General features: G+C 40.2%; 2 protein-coding genes and 1 long non-coding RNA gene across 4 annotated transcripts; 1 reads left to right on the forward strand and 2 right to left on the reverse strand.

Annotated features, from left to right (window-relative positions):
- Window positions 1-869: 869 nt before the first annotated feature.
- LOC148170242 (uncharacterized) lies at window positions 870-1,711 on the reverse strand. Its single transcript, XR_015770654.1, has 3 exons — window positions 1,486-1,711; window positions 1,008-1,432; window positions 870-960 (listed from the first exon to the last, which is right to left on the reverse strand). It is a non-coding gene; the product is annotated as an uncharacterized LOC148170242 (long non-coding RNA).
- On the forward strand, window positions 1,192-4,976 carry LOC148170243 (cytochrome P450 4g15-like). Its single transcript, XM_088044338.1, has 8 exons — window positions 1,192-1,284; window positions 2,885-3,135; window positions 3,182-3,288; window positions 3,337-3,613; window positions 3,658-3,727; window positions 3,773-4,425; window positions 4,473-4,658; window positions 4,706-4,976. Exons 2-8 carry the CDS (start codon window positions 2,922-2,924, stop codon window positions 4,864-4,866), a joined length of 1,668 nt encoding a protein of 555 aa, XP_087900464.1. The 5' UTR covers window positions 1,192-1,284; window positions 2,885-2,921; the 3' UTR covers window positions 4,867-4,976.
- A 2,967-nt stretch (window positions 4,977-7,943) lies between these two features.
- LOC148170244 (uncharacterized) lies at window positions 7,944-12,449 on the reverse strand. 2 transcript variants are annotated; one of them, XM_088043426.1, is made up of 3 exons: window positions 11,851-12,449; window positions 11,499-11,805; window positions 7,944-8,020 (listed from the first exon to the last, which is right to left on the reverse strand). In XM_088043426.1, exons 1-2 carry the CDS (start codon window positions 12,377-12,379, stop codon window positions 11,507-11,509), a joined length of 828 nt encoding a protein of 275 aa, XP_087899552.1. In that variant the 5' UTR covers window positions 12,380-12,449; the 3' UTR covers window positions 7,944-8,020; window positions 11,499-11,506. The 2 variants fall into 2 exon arrangements, with proteins under 2 accessions (XP_087899552.1, XP_087899551.1); XM_088043425.1 differs by having other exon boundaries at window positions 11,499-12,449.
- Window positions 12,450-13,041: the final 592 nt, after the last annotated feature.

A 13,041-nucleotide genomic window follows, 5' to 3' on the forward strand; every position in this document is an offset into this window, starting at 1 on the left:
ACATAGTCCATAAATCAATGGGTTAGAACGAGACGCAAGATTCTAGGGAATTGTCATAAAATTGTTGACGTAAAATTTGTCATTGGCAAAATTTAAGGTTATCTTAAATTTATTTGTTTAAAATACACTTAAATAAACCGTGGGTACAAAAAGGAAATTGGTTCCAACATTATAACAGACTATGTGAATACGTAAGAGGTGAGCGAACCGACATTAGAACCGATTCCATTTTAGCACGTTAAGGAGGTGCAACACTCAGAAACGGTCTCGGACTTCAACCACTGTCTTTTCTAATCTCCAACGATTCGACTTGTATGCAGTAACGCCCTAATTAGAATATGCTATTAGCACTTATTCTATTGTAGCTTCTCCCGACCATGTAGTAACAATGATGAGATGTTAAAGTAACTGAGAGAAAGCATTGCACAAATGGAAGTAGCAAGTACATGAGCAGAAAATGAAGTACATGAGATATTTTAAAGGGGCTATTAAGAAGAAAGAATTTACAAGTTTGAAGAAGTAGACATGTTTAAGATCTTGAATGAGTTTATGCAAAACAACTGCAACAAAATGAATATCAAGAACAAATATTAAGGTTATGTTAAAATTATTTACTTAAATCACCCTGAAATACAAAATTACATCTATTTTTAACACTACAGGAGACCATTTGAATGCGTTTAAGGACCTTCGTAGGCCACATTAAACTATAGAACCAGTTTTGCATATCTTATGTATATTTCATGTCCCATTGCATTTTCAGTTTTCACATTCATTATGAGGAAGTAGCAGCGCCTTCAAACCAACCATCTTCTGCCGCTGATGTTGAAAGCGATGGTGTGTCTTCCTCATGTGACTGTGTATCTGCACTGTTCAAGTGATGAGTGCAATGACTGTGTCTTGTCCACCTGCTAGTTTATGAGGCCCCGCTGTTACATTAAGGATAGCAGTCAGTTGGTCCTACAACACATTTTGAGAACGTTTACCGTTGAGGCCGATATACTTACACTTTACAATATCATTGCTTGTGTTTTAGGCATTTGAAATAATATTTCTGTCCATAACGCAGGTGTTGTGATGTACCACATGTGAGTGGTGTTGCTTCTTCCATTTTCTTGCCCATAGATTTGATTTTCAACTCATAATAACAATAAGATGAACGAGTTATTCGCCTGAATGCAAGAAGTTCATGTTGGTATTGGGGCTATTGAAACACAAAAGCGATTGAAGACAAATTGGGGGAACATTATTTAAATTTAGTTCACGGAATTCGTAAACTAACAGGTACAATATTCCATAATCTTATAAGAAGTACTCAAGGGTCCATATACAAAAACAAACTTTAGTATTCCCCCAATACGTACTGCTTAAACAATGTCACAATGATTGTCGGCTTCGTTAGGGCTTCCATCTACCTTCTATTTGGAGTTTTCTGAAATTAGTGGAAAGTCGTCGTACATAAAACGTCAAATAGTATTTACTTACGGCGGAGGAAACAAATACACCATAACGATTCGTGTTGAGAAATCGCACATTCAAACCATTTTATTGCAAACGATATTTGACAAGAATTGACAGTTCATAAAGCAATGTGTCCACACAAACAACACAAAATATTTAGTGCGCATGTAGAGATAGACAGAAGATGTCGTTGTCTTTCTTTTTGTCACTAACAGCGGTACCTTACAAAACAGACAATTTGATCTAGTGACCTTAGGGTTTTTAAGATAGGCGCGCCATCTGGACGAGGGTGCTGTAATCGATAACTTTGGGTGAGGATTGCTGTTTCGCAGAAATTGATTAAAATATATGAGAACGACGAAAGGTTTTATATTATTTGGTGTTAGGTTCCGAATTTGTAACACTTTACGTGTTATCTCAAACCGACCCTCAAACAGTTTGAATTTAAATCAGGGATTAAGAAACTACGCAGTAGTTCCTAGTAGTTTGGTTAAGTATTAGGAGTTCATGGGCGAGACATCACGCTTCTGAAATCTGAAACTTCAATAACAGTGCTACCAACATGTAGTGTTTAAGCTCTTGTTTGAAATTGGATTTGATAGTATGTACAGTCCGGTGTTGTATTTAATTTATTCAATAAAAATTAATAAAAATAGCAATACCGGAAAAATAAACCCTACAAAAATATTGGTTCGTTCGTAAATTTTCAAAAAAATATCAAAAAGTTTTTAAACGTTTGTTTTTCGAAAATTGTATCAGTTTTTTTTTAATATTTTGGCAAATACTACGTAACTCTTCCGGCGACTTCTATAGTTCGTTGGGAAGGTTATTTAATTACCTTTCTAATGATGTATTATAAAGTTTCATGATTTTGGAAGTTGTTAAGCCAAACTGAAAAAAAACAAAAGTGAACGCAGTGTATTAAAAATAAACTCATTTTACAAGTATCTCTGGACAATGACCTAATGGGGCAAACCGGACTTCGGATTCAGAATCAGGAAGCAATTTCATTCAAAATTTGTTGACTAGTGAAATAGATAATCATACATCGAGTCCGGTTTTGTTCGGTGGTAAATAAAATTTATCATTAGAACCAATTTGCAATTGCAAAAGTTTGTTATTTTTATTGTCACTCTGAATAAATAAAAACTGCACCTAAACAATCAATAATGCATGTACAGTACATAAACAAATCAGTACTTTTCTCCTGCTTATTATTCTGGAATATCACAGAGTTTTTGTTGCCACTTTTTAGTTTAATAATAAAAAATAATAACTGTTCACCAGTTATTAGCTAGTTCATTGACTTAACTTTATTACTACCTAAAATTTTGGTCATTCTACCAAAACCTTTCCTTATTTAAAAACCACGAAATATTGATTATGAATATTCATATCCATTGTAGTTGCACTCTATTTATAGAGACCCCCAACACGAAAAACCTCAGTTAACCCGCGCAATGACGACAACGATAGTTGAAGAGTCTCTAATAAGATCCCTGAACTTGGGATCATCGGTCGCATTTTTCCTGGTTGCCATTACAGGAATTTTGACTGTTTATCATTATTGGTTCCAGTCGTTGCGATACGCGAAACTAGGAAACAAAATTCCCGGACTTAGTACCTTACCACTGCTTGGAAATGCCCATATCGTCATCAACAAGAGCCCATCAGGTAAGACAGAATTTCCTCCATGTCGTGCTTCTCATTTTTTCCGTAGAGCTCTTCCAAATGGCCGTTAAGCTTGTGCAAGAAACAGGCAGTGTTGCGCGGTTTTGGATGGGACAGAAGTTGATTATAGCACTCACAGATCCAAGAGATGTTGAAGTAATAAACCTCTTCATTAGAAATTCTTGTTAAAACCATAATTTTTAGTTAATTTTGGGAAGCAGTTCTCATTTGGAAAAGAGCTCTGAGTATGGTCTGTTTGAACCATGGCTAGGTGATGGTCTTTTGATCAGCAAAGGGGAGAAATGGAGGTCCCATAGAAAGATGATTGCGCCAACTTTCCATCAATCCATTCTCAAGACATTTATGCCGGTGTTCAATAAAAACGCTGATGATTTAGTCGATTTGTTGCGAAAAGAAGTTGTAAATAATATCTGCGACATCCATGACTACATGAGTGGAGCTACCGTTGATGTCCTCTTAGGTAAGCCCTCCACCCTTTAACTGTGGTCTTATTCTTTTTTCCAGAGACTGTTATGGGCGTCAAAAAGACGAAAGAAGCGAAATCAAGCTTCAAATACGCGAAAGCTGTTATGGAGTAAGTTAAAATTCTACCAAAAAACGAACTTATTTCTCTCTGCAGCATGTGCGCTATTCTTCATTTCCGCCACGTCCGACTGTGGATGCGTCTCGACTTCCTCTTCAGCTTCACCAAAATGTTCAAAGAGCAACGGTCTTACTTAAAGACCATCCACACTCTCACCGACAAAGTAATCAAAGACAAGAAAATCGCATTCTTCGAACGTCAGAAGAAAGGCGAAGAAAGTCTCTACAACAACGCTGTTAAAGAAACAGAGGAAGAGACTAAAATCTCTAAGAAAGAAGAAGGTTTGAGTTACGGAAGCGCCTTAAGAGACGACCTCGATGAAAACGACGAAAACATCGGAGAAAAGAAGAGATTAGCCTTCTTAGACTTCATGGTCGAAGCGAGTCAAACCGATGGAAACAAACTCAACGACATTGATATTCGCGAAGAAGTTAACACTATCATGTTCGAAGGCCATGACACCACGGCAGCTGCTTCTAGTTTCTTTATTTGTATGTTAGGAGTTTATCCGGACATCCAAGAGAAGGTTTTCCAGGAGATGAAGGACATCTTCCATGGAACTGACAGACCTGTGACTTTCGCCGATACTCTTGAAATGAAGTATTTGGAGAGGGTTCTTTTGGAGACTTTGAGGATGTACCCGCCAGTACCCATCATCACCAGAGTCATCCGCGAAGAAATACAATTAGGTAACAAAAACGACTTTCATTGGCATGGTTGTAATTTCGTTTTTTAGCTTCAGCAAACTACATTTTGCCCAAAGACTCGACTGTTGCTATCCCCCAACTTTTGATCCACCGGAATCCTCAATTTTATCCCAATCCTGATACATTCGATCCTGATAATTTCCTACCGGAGCGTTGCACTCAAAGGCATTATTACAGTTTTATTCCGTTTAGCGCGGGGCCCAGGAGTTGTGTCGGTACGTTATAAAAGTATTTTAGTGCTTTCGTAATTTTTTCTTATTAGGGAGGAAATACGCAATGTTAAAACTTAAAGTTTTACTGTCTTCAATAGTCCGCAACTTCACGATCAAGTCGGTGGTAAGCGAAAAAGAGTTTGAGTTACAAGGAGACATTATTTTAAAGAGGTCGGATGGCTTCCGAGTTATCCTAGAAAACCGCGTCTAGACAGTGAAATACATAAGACATGGGGAAGAGTTTATTGTGTGGGCTAAGTTAAGCCATAATTTATTAGCTCATTGTTTAGATACTAAGTTTCCAATAAACTGTTAATTGACTTTGTTAGATTGTTTTCCAATTTCATCGTCTTTTTCCTCGAAGAATTGCATTCGGATTATCAGCAATTCAATTTCTAGAACTTGTAGAAACCACTTTTTTATATTACTCTGACATTTGAACTCTGTACGTTTGAACTTGATTAATGCACCTTTAGTTGCAACAATGTAAAGAGCAAAGTTGAAAATAATAACAATGAAATGAAATTTCCATAAACATTTTTATTTTTAACTTGATCGAACGCATTGTTAATAAAATTTTAATTGCAAATTCTGACTAACAAAGTCGTGCAATCGAATGACCTCAACATTTAGAACTGCCTTTTTCATTAAAGAACCAAATTTCAGCTCCATTCACGCACAGGAAGCTGGTAATAACCAGTCACGTCGTAATTATTTTAATGACGACGTATTTACTCCAGTTTTTTGCGAGCCGCAAATGTCCAAACAAAAACCACCGGCGATTATCAAAAAACCAAAAGGAAAAATTCGAGTGAAGGTTGGATACCATGCTTGGGGTTTACCAGGCCCGGAGTAGATGTCGCTACGATATACAGTGAGTTAGTGGCGCCCCCAGTTGCGGGGCTTCCAAGTTCTGGGATTAGACCAATTGCGGGAAGCTCTTTTATTGTTTTTGAACTTTGGATAAACTACGACCACAGGATCCATCCAAGTGTAAATAAATCACGTTCGACTGATCCTTTTATGTTTTCTGGCGGCGCTCAATCGAATTTCAATGTCTGAGTTTGTGGAAGCGTGACAAAAAACGATTTAAAGAGGACGAGAGGTTGTTTAATTAAAGCACAAACATGCCGCTTTCATGTTTGAAATTCGATTTTTTTACTCTTGAAATGGTACAGTATCCGAGTTCGCCCCCACAAAAGAAAACCGTTAGGTCTGAGAGCTTACAACCCCCTGATCTAAATCACATGACCTGGGACGATGAGTGTCAAGGACACAATAGCGAAATCCGAGGATTTTTTCAGGATAAGCTCCATGGAAAAAATCGAGCCGCGCCGTTACTAATTTATCAGATAAATTTAATGTGGAATTCCACTGCTTGAATTCGAGCTTTTCCAGTTCTACTACCCCGACTGGTTTTTACTTTTTTCTTGCACGTGTTTGCTAGGGGTGGTTCTCCACCGTGAAGTTTTGACGGAAAGACCGGAAACACTTAATTTGACTATTAGATCAGCGACACACTTTTGATAAGTCCGGTGAACCGGAACGGGGCGGATATATGAATTATTCCGGTAACTTATGGAACTGCGAGTTCTAGAGTTGGAGTTAATGGGCCGGAAGTTTTGCTATTATCGGACACGTGGCTGTGCAGTACTGTGGAACGTCACGTGTGTGACTTTACAGGTGGTGGTTATCGCGGAAAAGCTTAGTCATGAACCGTTAGAGGGCGAAAATACGAATGATTAGTAGTGTTGTTGTTTCTCCCTTTTTTATTTTTTTGTAAAAAAATTGATGCCGTCGTCCCCGAGGGCTATTTTCCGGTGCACGCGTCGCGCCGCTCCAACAAACTCATCCACGCTTCAGTAGTCGGACATTTAACTTTTTCTCAGACAGGTGTCCATTTAAAAATGGCCCCAAACATTCTTCAAAAGGACGAAGAACTGCAACTTCAATCAATTAGACACAACAACAGTCAGTTGCACAACTGAAGACTTTGATTTATGATGGACGGCCCGTGTACAGTCTTGGTCACTTGTAATGATGGGAGAACCACTTCAGGGACTTTGGATTTTAGGAATGTGTTGGTAAATCGATGCTTGGAAGCCGAGACATTGTTTCTATCCAAGTGCGCACAAATCCCTGTGGCAGTTACTCCCATAGAAAATCCCGTTTATTGTTGTGCAAATCTGAATTCAACAGTCGCGTGGCATGAAGCGTGTCTGCAGCCGCCCCTCGCCCCCTGCCACCAAGGACCACTTCCCCTCGCCAGGTAGAGGGACGCCCAACCCCGACAGCTGAACATCTGGCAGCTCCCCTGCCCCTCAGACCCTTTTTTTCAATTTAGCCCTTCGGGTTCGATAGGCAATGCCAAGGTTAGAGCGAATCTCGCGCCAAAATTTCGGGGAATTTCGATACATTTTGAAGCATTTTTTTTGTAATATTGTTGGTTTCACCAAATTTTTTTTTATTCTTGGAACACATTTAAAATTCAAATGTTTGATTTTTGTTTTTTGTAAATTTATGTAAATTGATGTGAACGAAAAATTAGTAAAGTGTCTCTTCGGCCACCCTGCTGGAGCCCCCGCCGCGCTTCTTCATGCGGGCTGGGGGACGCTAATTATGAAATCGACAAAAACTCAGTTGGTGATTTATTTCCAACTCTTTCCAATCGAAGTATTGAGGGGCAGATGCGAATTTATCACTGAATTACTCTGTCGGGGATTTCTGAATTTAGCGCTTTAATTCGTGTTTTCGTCGAAATCCGGCTTTTATGTCCGAGTCATCTCAACGTCTTTTTTCGGTGAAATTGGATGACTTTTCCATTTTTGGATAAAAAGGGCGTCGTGCAGAGTCCTTCTTCATTTTAATGAATTTGTACGGTAAATTTAGAGCAGCCCTCGGACTAAAGGGTGAAAATTAGGAGGGAATGATCTAAATTGAGTTGTCGGAAACGGTGGTGAACATCCACCCGGGGGGTTATTGTAAGCAAATAGATAAATTCGATGAGCTTTATTTACAAAAATTGTCTAGTAACAAGTCTGATGAGATCATTAAACTAAGTTCTTACACCTTAAAAATACTACGAGAGTCGACAAAGCACCAGCGAGATATCAAAAGAAGTTGCTGGGGAGTTGGCGACAAGGCAATTAAGGCACCTTATTTCTTAAAAATCACAATATTACCCTAGTTCTAACCTCTTTACAGTCTTAAACGAGTATAAAAATAAATTAACTATTGTACATAAAAATTCTCTAAAAATACAAGAAACAATCTTAAAATTCGTTTATAATATAACAGTTCTTTTTTTTTTCGAATTTCACTAAAATCACAATCGGAACTGGCATTGGAGGGAGGCTGTGGCAAATCTGAAACAAAAAGTGTGCTTAACGATAAACACGTGGTGGCTTATCAAGGCGGCTTGGGGTACAAAACGAGCCGCCTTGATGGTTTTAGCATGCTAGGTAAACAAACGCAAAGTGTCACGAACAAATAAATAATGGCGAAGAAATCTCTGAAATTTTAAGAATTGGCGTGCGTGACCGGCGGAAATTTGAGCAGAGGACGTGTAAAAGTTGATTTACATACCGCTGCAGATATCTGATCAAACTGGGAGCTTTTCGGAGCGCCGAGCTTGAGCAAATAATTATCAGGAGGCGTCTGAGATTGACAGACAGAAATGAGTGTATCAGAAGACGCACGTAAAGAGTGTAATGCAGACAAAAAAAGATGCTTTTATTTTGTTGGTCGACATCGCAGTTGCGCATATGTAATTAAACGTATCCTGCAAGTGGCCAAACAGAACGTCACTTTCCGTAACGAATTACGTTATTCTCGCCATAACAGTACACATAACATCGATCATTGTCTTTAAGTAGGCCTCGAGAATCTACCGCCCTCTTCGTCCCACCCCTCTGGTAATTAATTACCCGACAAGGACATAACTTAAATGGACAAAATGATAAGTGTTCTCAAATGCATGCGACTTTATTAATTATTCCGCACGCAACAAATCAGATTGTTATTAAATATATTCAGGACGTATCTGGATGCATTCATTATCCGCCTGATTTATGGACCGTCAGCGCTCGCGAAATGTTTAAATAGTTTACGTTTTTATCGGCACGTCAGGGAGCGACGTGCTTCTTGGAACGGGGGCAATTAAGAGGGGTCACGGACATTGCAATCAAAAAGGGAGTTATTTTGGTCTTCTCTCCCCTAGGAGATTGACACTTGGCGCTAAATAGGTGGTGCCATTAGTTGGTGCTTCCGCGAAGGAAGGCGGCCACATGTGCCCATCACTCTACCATCTGGCACACTTCTTCCCTCTTCATTGCCACTTGTTCGCGCTAAGTCTAATGTATGGGTCAAAATGTTATGACATGTACCAGCGCAATTAGACGGTGACGTTAAGATCCTGATGTATCGGCACCTCCTACGATACGAAGAAAGAGAGATTAATGGGATTAGTCGCGGATGGGCGATCTCAAAATCTTATTTTTTGTCCGAATTGAATCGTTGGGTTATTTATGTGCGGATGGTAGCGACGTGAAATATTACCAGACACATGTACCCATAAACCGGGGACAGATTATGTAATGTGGAAATTATGGTAATTTCGGGGCCTTTGAAAGGGTGCCCAAGACGTCGTTCTGTGAAATTTTCATTGAGCTTTTAATTCCGAAAGCCATTGTAAGAAACCCACTTCATTATGAGTTTAGTCTTCATCATCGCGACGACGAAAAAAGTTCCCGTGGAACTGTCACAGGTAGAATCTATTCTTCGAGCTTTTATGCCATTCCTTCGTGTTTGTGCAACGTTACTCTAAATCAACTTTTGTTTATGTAGCTCGCAACTGAAATCTTCGAGCTTTGCTCTCACAAAAGCTCCACGTCCTTCGAGGCCAATTTAATAGGATTACTTCTTAAGAATAGCAACGTTGCACGTGTTTATCTATCCCATTAGGGGCCCCGAAATCGGCTACCGCAAGAACCTAATCAAACAAATATTTAAAAAAAGCAATAAAGTTTCGCTTGTCGACCCCCAGTTCCAATATTTACTTCCTGGCTGCGACTAAGCAAGATTTATTTGTTTATCGCCCATTGTCTCCCACAGTCGGACTTATTTCCCATTGGCTCTCGTAAATCACAAATTGAATACCAATGACATGTATGATTTAAGCAAACGTGAATTTATTATAGCGCCACATTTCTTCAAATCAAGCTTCGCGAAATAAATTTTCATTACTCGAGATTTATTGAGACACTCGGAGGCAGCTTATTCCATTTTCTGCTGCTAGGTTGGTAGCCGCGCTTTTTAACGTCATTCATCAATTGAGGAAGTGGTTTTGTTGAGCTGGGAGGAAATTTTCGAAATTTGCAGCATTGCTATACCAAGACAATTCAGGTTTACTGCTTTGCTGAAAAATTCTTAACAAATTTCAGAATTTTATTTCCAATGGCAGTGCTAATAATAATAATTTGGCATCACGTAAGTACACTCTTTCAACAGCCGCCGCTCGCGACAAAAACTGAACTTTTGGCGATCTTGGTAGAAATTCTTCTGTTTTAATTCAGCTGTCACAGGAGCGCAATCCATCATCTCCGAAATGAACTCCGGTTTGGTTCGATGATGATTATATAAAACCAGAATAGGTCGGCCGTTATGTAGAAAATGGAGCATACAACTGAAGGCCCTTAAGATTTTACCTGTTCGTCGAAAAACAAGTTCTGTGGGAATATATTCCCGTATGGGACGGTGAATAAATAAAGTACCATCGCGAGGACAAAAGCCAGTTTGCGCCCTAACGAAATCCTCGATTTTTAACGGACAAAACCGTCCACGTTCCGCTTCAGCGAGCACGAGAGTTTTCAGGAAAGTGGAAAAAAAATCTCGTTATGTTAATGACGACCGTTAACCGGAAATACAACGGGAAAATGTAAAAAATGAGCTTTCGCACGGAATTATTATAATGTTCCGTGGCGACATTGAGCCCGAGTCTGCGACCTTTGAATGAGGCTTATTCCGCAGCCAATTCCTTTCATAACCCAGACGGACTTGAGATGCTTGAAGACGCGAACATGAATGGTAAGCCAAGTCCGGAAGAAGAATGGGAACGTGTTTTTTCGAGACACGCGCCCTTTTCCGTTGCGACCGTTGGCGGTTGGATTTTTTTGCGTGTTTCGCATGAATTTTGGGAGAACCACTTCCTACACAAAAACAGGAACATTCCCATGGGGGGGTCTTGTAGGTAATAAATTCGGCGCCCTTCCGATACCATTGCTGATTTATTGGGGGCTGGATAAGAGATCAAGCACGCTTGCACGGATTCGGGGCGGGGGGATGATACGGAAATATCTCGTTACTAAGGGGTTGAAGAATCAAAGAAGGCTAGTTAGGGGTGAAAGGATAACACATAAATTCTCGGCGCTACGATGGATGAGGATCGAATTCCACAGGTTACGAGGAAAGGAAGCAATTTTTTCTGCTTTTCTTTTAAATATTCGAAACAACAACTTAAAGCTCATTTCTTTATCTTCTAAGATTAAATTTGAATTTGAAATTAATTTGGAGTTGGCCATCAAACTACAATTCCGTTCCCACCGCATTAAAGTAACGATGCTATGAAGAAACTCCGTAAAACCGCCATTTTTGCTCAATTATTAACTTTTAACGACCTAATCTTCTCGGAACTTGAGTGCATCCTTTAAGAAACCGCTAAGTAACTACACTCCGCTCATTCTGTATGTAAATATAACTGTAAAAGCTCTATTATATTAGCAACGTCAATAGAAACTTGCTGTCTCACCACTCTTCATCAATGAACTGTTTTTTTTCTTTTCTTACCTAATTCACTAGCTGATGGTAGTATGCGGTGACTGATGCTGCTCCCACCACTGCATGACATCCATAACATTACTCTTATGCTGGTGTGGTAACTCGTTTTCGGTCTTTAACGAAATCACCGGTACATCCTCACTTTTAATATCACCCCCAAAAACAGTCTCGTATCCTCTCTGATCACTACCCCCAGGTGATAAACTACGTTCACTGTACATCCCCGGAGATAAGGAGTCACTTGGATGCATGTTATTCAAAAGCGACAAATCTTGAACACCTTTGAAGTCCAAATCAGCGTCCATCAAGCTCGGATCTGCAAGAATGTGTTCATCAACGTTTAACGGCTCCAGATTCTCACTATCATCGTAGAGATGATTTGGGATGATTTGGTAGGTGTATTGAGGAGGCGGCGTCGCATCATCATCATGATACGTGGCGGTGGATGGAGACGGCGACGAGAAGGACGAAATCGACGAGTTGGAAATCCCACTTTCGTTGGTTTCTTCAGATAGTAGATCCTCCAGACTGCGAATATACTCCACCGCCATCCGCAAAGTCTCCACTTTACTCAACTTCTTGTTCCCGCCTCTAGTGTTATTTTCAAACGCCGCCGCTATAAAATTCGGGATATGCTGCCTCAAATTCGCGAATCCGTTGTTCACTTGCTTCACCCGATTCCTTTCGCGAGCATTCCTTCTCGCCACGGCTATCGGTTGCGGCGCCGCCTTCACTTCCTTCCCTTTCTGCTTCTTCCGGTTGTTGGTGATAAGGATGTCGTCCTTCGGCAGGATCGGCTTCCGCAGGATAATAATCTCTCTTCGTTCGTTTGTATTTGTTTGTTGCAAGACGCTGATTTTGTGAGGAGAGACCACGCCGATGCCGGCCATCGTCACTGACTGTGTCAGAGTTCACTTCTTTAAGTGGATGACGCGAAGGACCGGATGTAGTAATTGGCGTGTCGCGTGCGCGTATTTCTAAAGATCGAACGCAACTACGAAAAATTCTCAACGTAGTTTCGCACATGGCACGAGACCAGTAACATAAATCGACCCCTCCCTGATCGAGGGGTGGGTTTTTAGATCACAGCTGTTGGGCATAGGGGACGATGGTAAACAGGGGGGGACGGAAGGGGGGCGGGGGATTACAGGAAACTTGGGCTTTTGCGCATTTTATACAATTTCGATGACGATAGTGCAGCTCAGGGAAACACGTGGGAATTTCACACGGAAGCGGAAGGGCGACAGTGCCCTATATAGACCCTGACCTGGACACAATTGTAGGTGAAAAGCTTAAATGGCTCGAAATTTAATTGTTTGTTGATGAAATTGATTTCAACAATCAAATCAGTCAAATTTCGTTTTCTCGAAAAGCGCTCTAGGAGCCAGGCTATGATTGAAACCAATTTTCGTAATCTTCGACTTTTACAGTCATCTTTGACGCTATAATTATTATTTATAGACGCCATGAACTTGAAACATTGTAATAACCTCTAATTTTCTTAAGCTGGGATAAATCAAAAGGTGGCAGTAGTGCTTAGAAGCATTAGTGA

Source organism: Gnatocerus cornutus, chromosome 8 (assembly GCF_029298725.1).
Source record: "Gnatocerus cornutus isolate USDA-ARS CGAHR chromosome 8, icGnaCorn1.1, whole genome shotgun sequence".
NCBI classification, from domain to species: domain Eukaryota; kingdom Metazoa; phylum Arthropoda; class Insecta; order Coleoptera; family Tenebrionidae; genus Gnatocerus; species Gnatocerus cornutus.

Bases quoted from the DNA above. Each gene is read 5' to 3' on its own strand.
- LOC148170243 (XM_088044338.1), top strand. From the start codon at position 2,922: ATGACGACAACGATAGTTGAAGAGTCTCTAATAAGATCCCTGAACTTG. The intron at 3,289-3,336 runs GTAATAAACCTC...CATAATTTTTAG, and splicing joins CAGATCCAAGAGATGTTGAA to TTAATTTTGGGAAGCAGTTC. The intron at 3,728-3,772 runs GTAAGTTAAAAT...TTCTCTCTGCAG, and splicing joins TACGCGAAAGCTGTTATGGA to CATGTGCGCTATTCTTCATT.
- LOC148170244 (XM_088043425.1), bottom strand. From the start codon at position 12,379: ATGGCCGGCATCGGCGTGGTCTCTCCTCACAAAATCAGCGTCTTGCAA.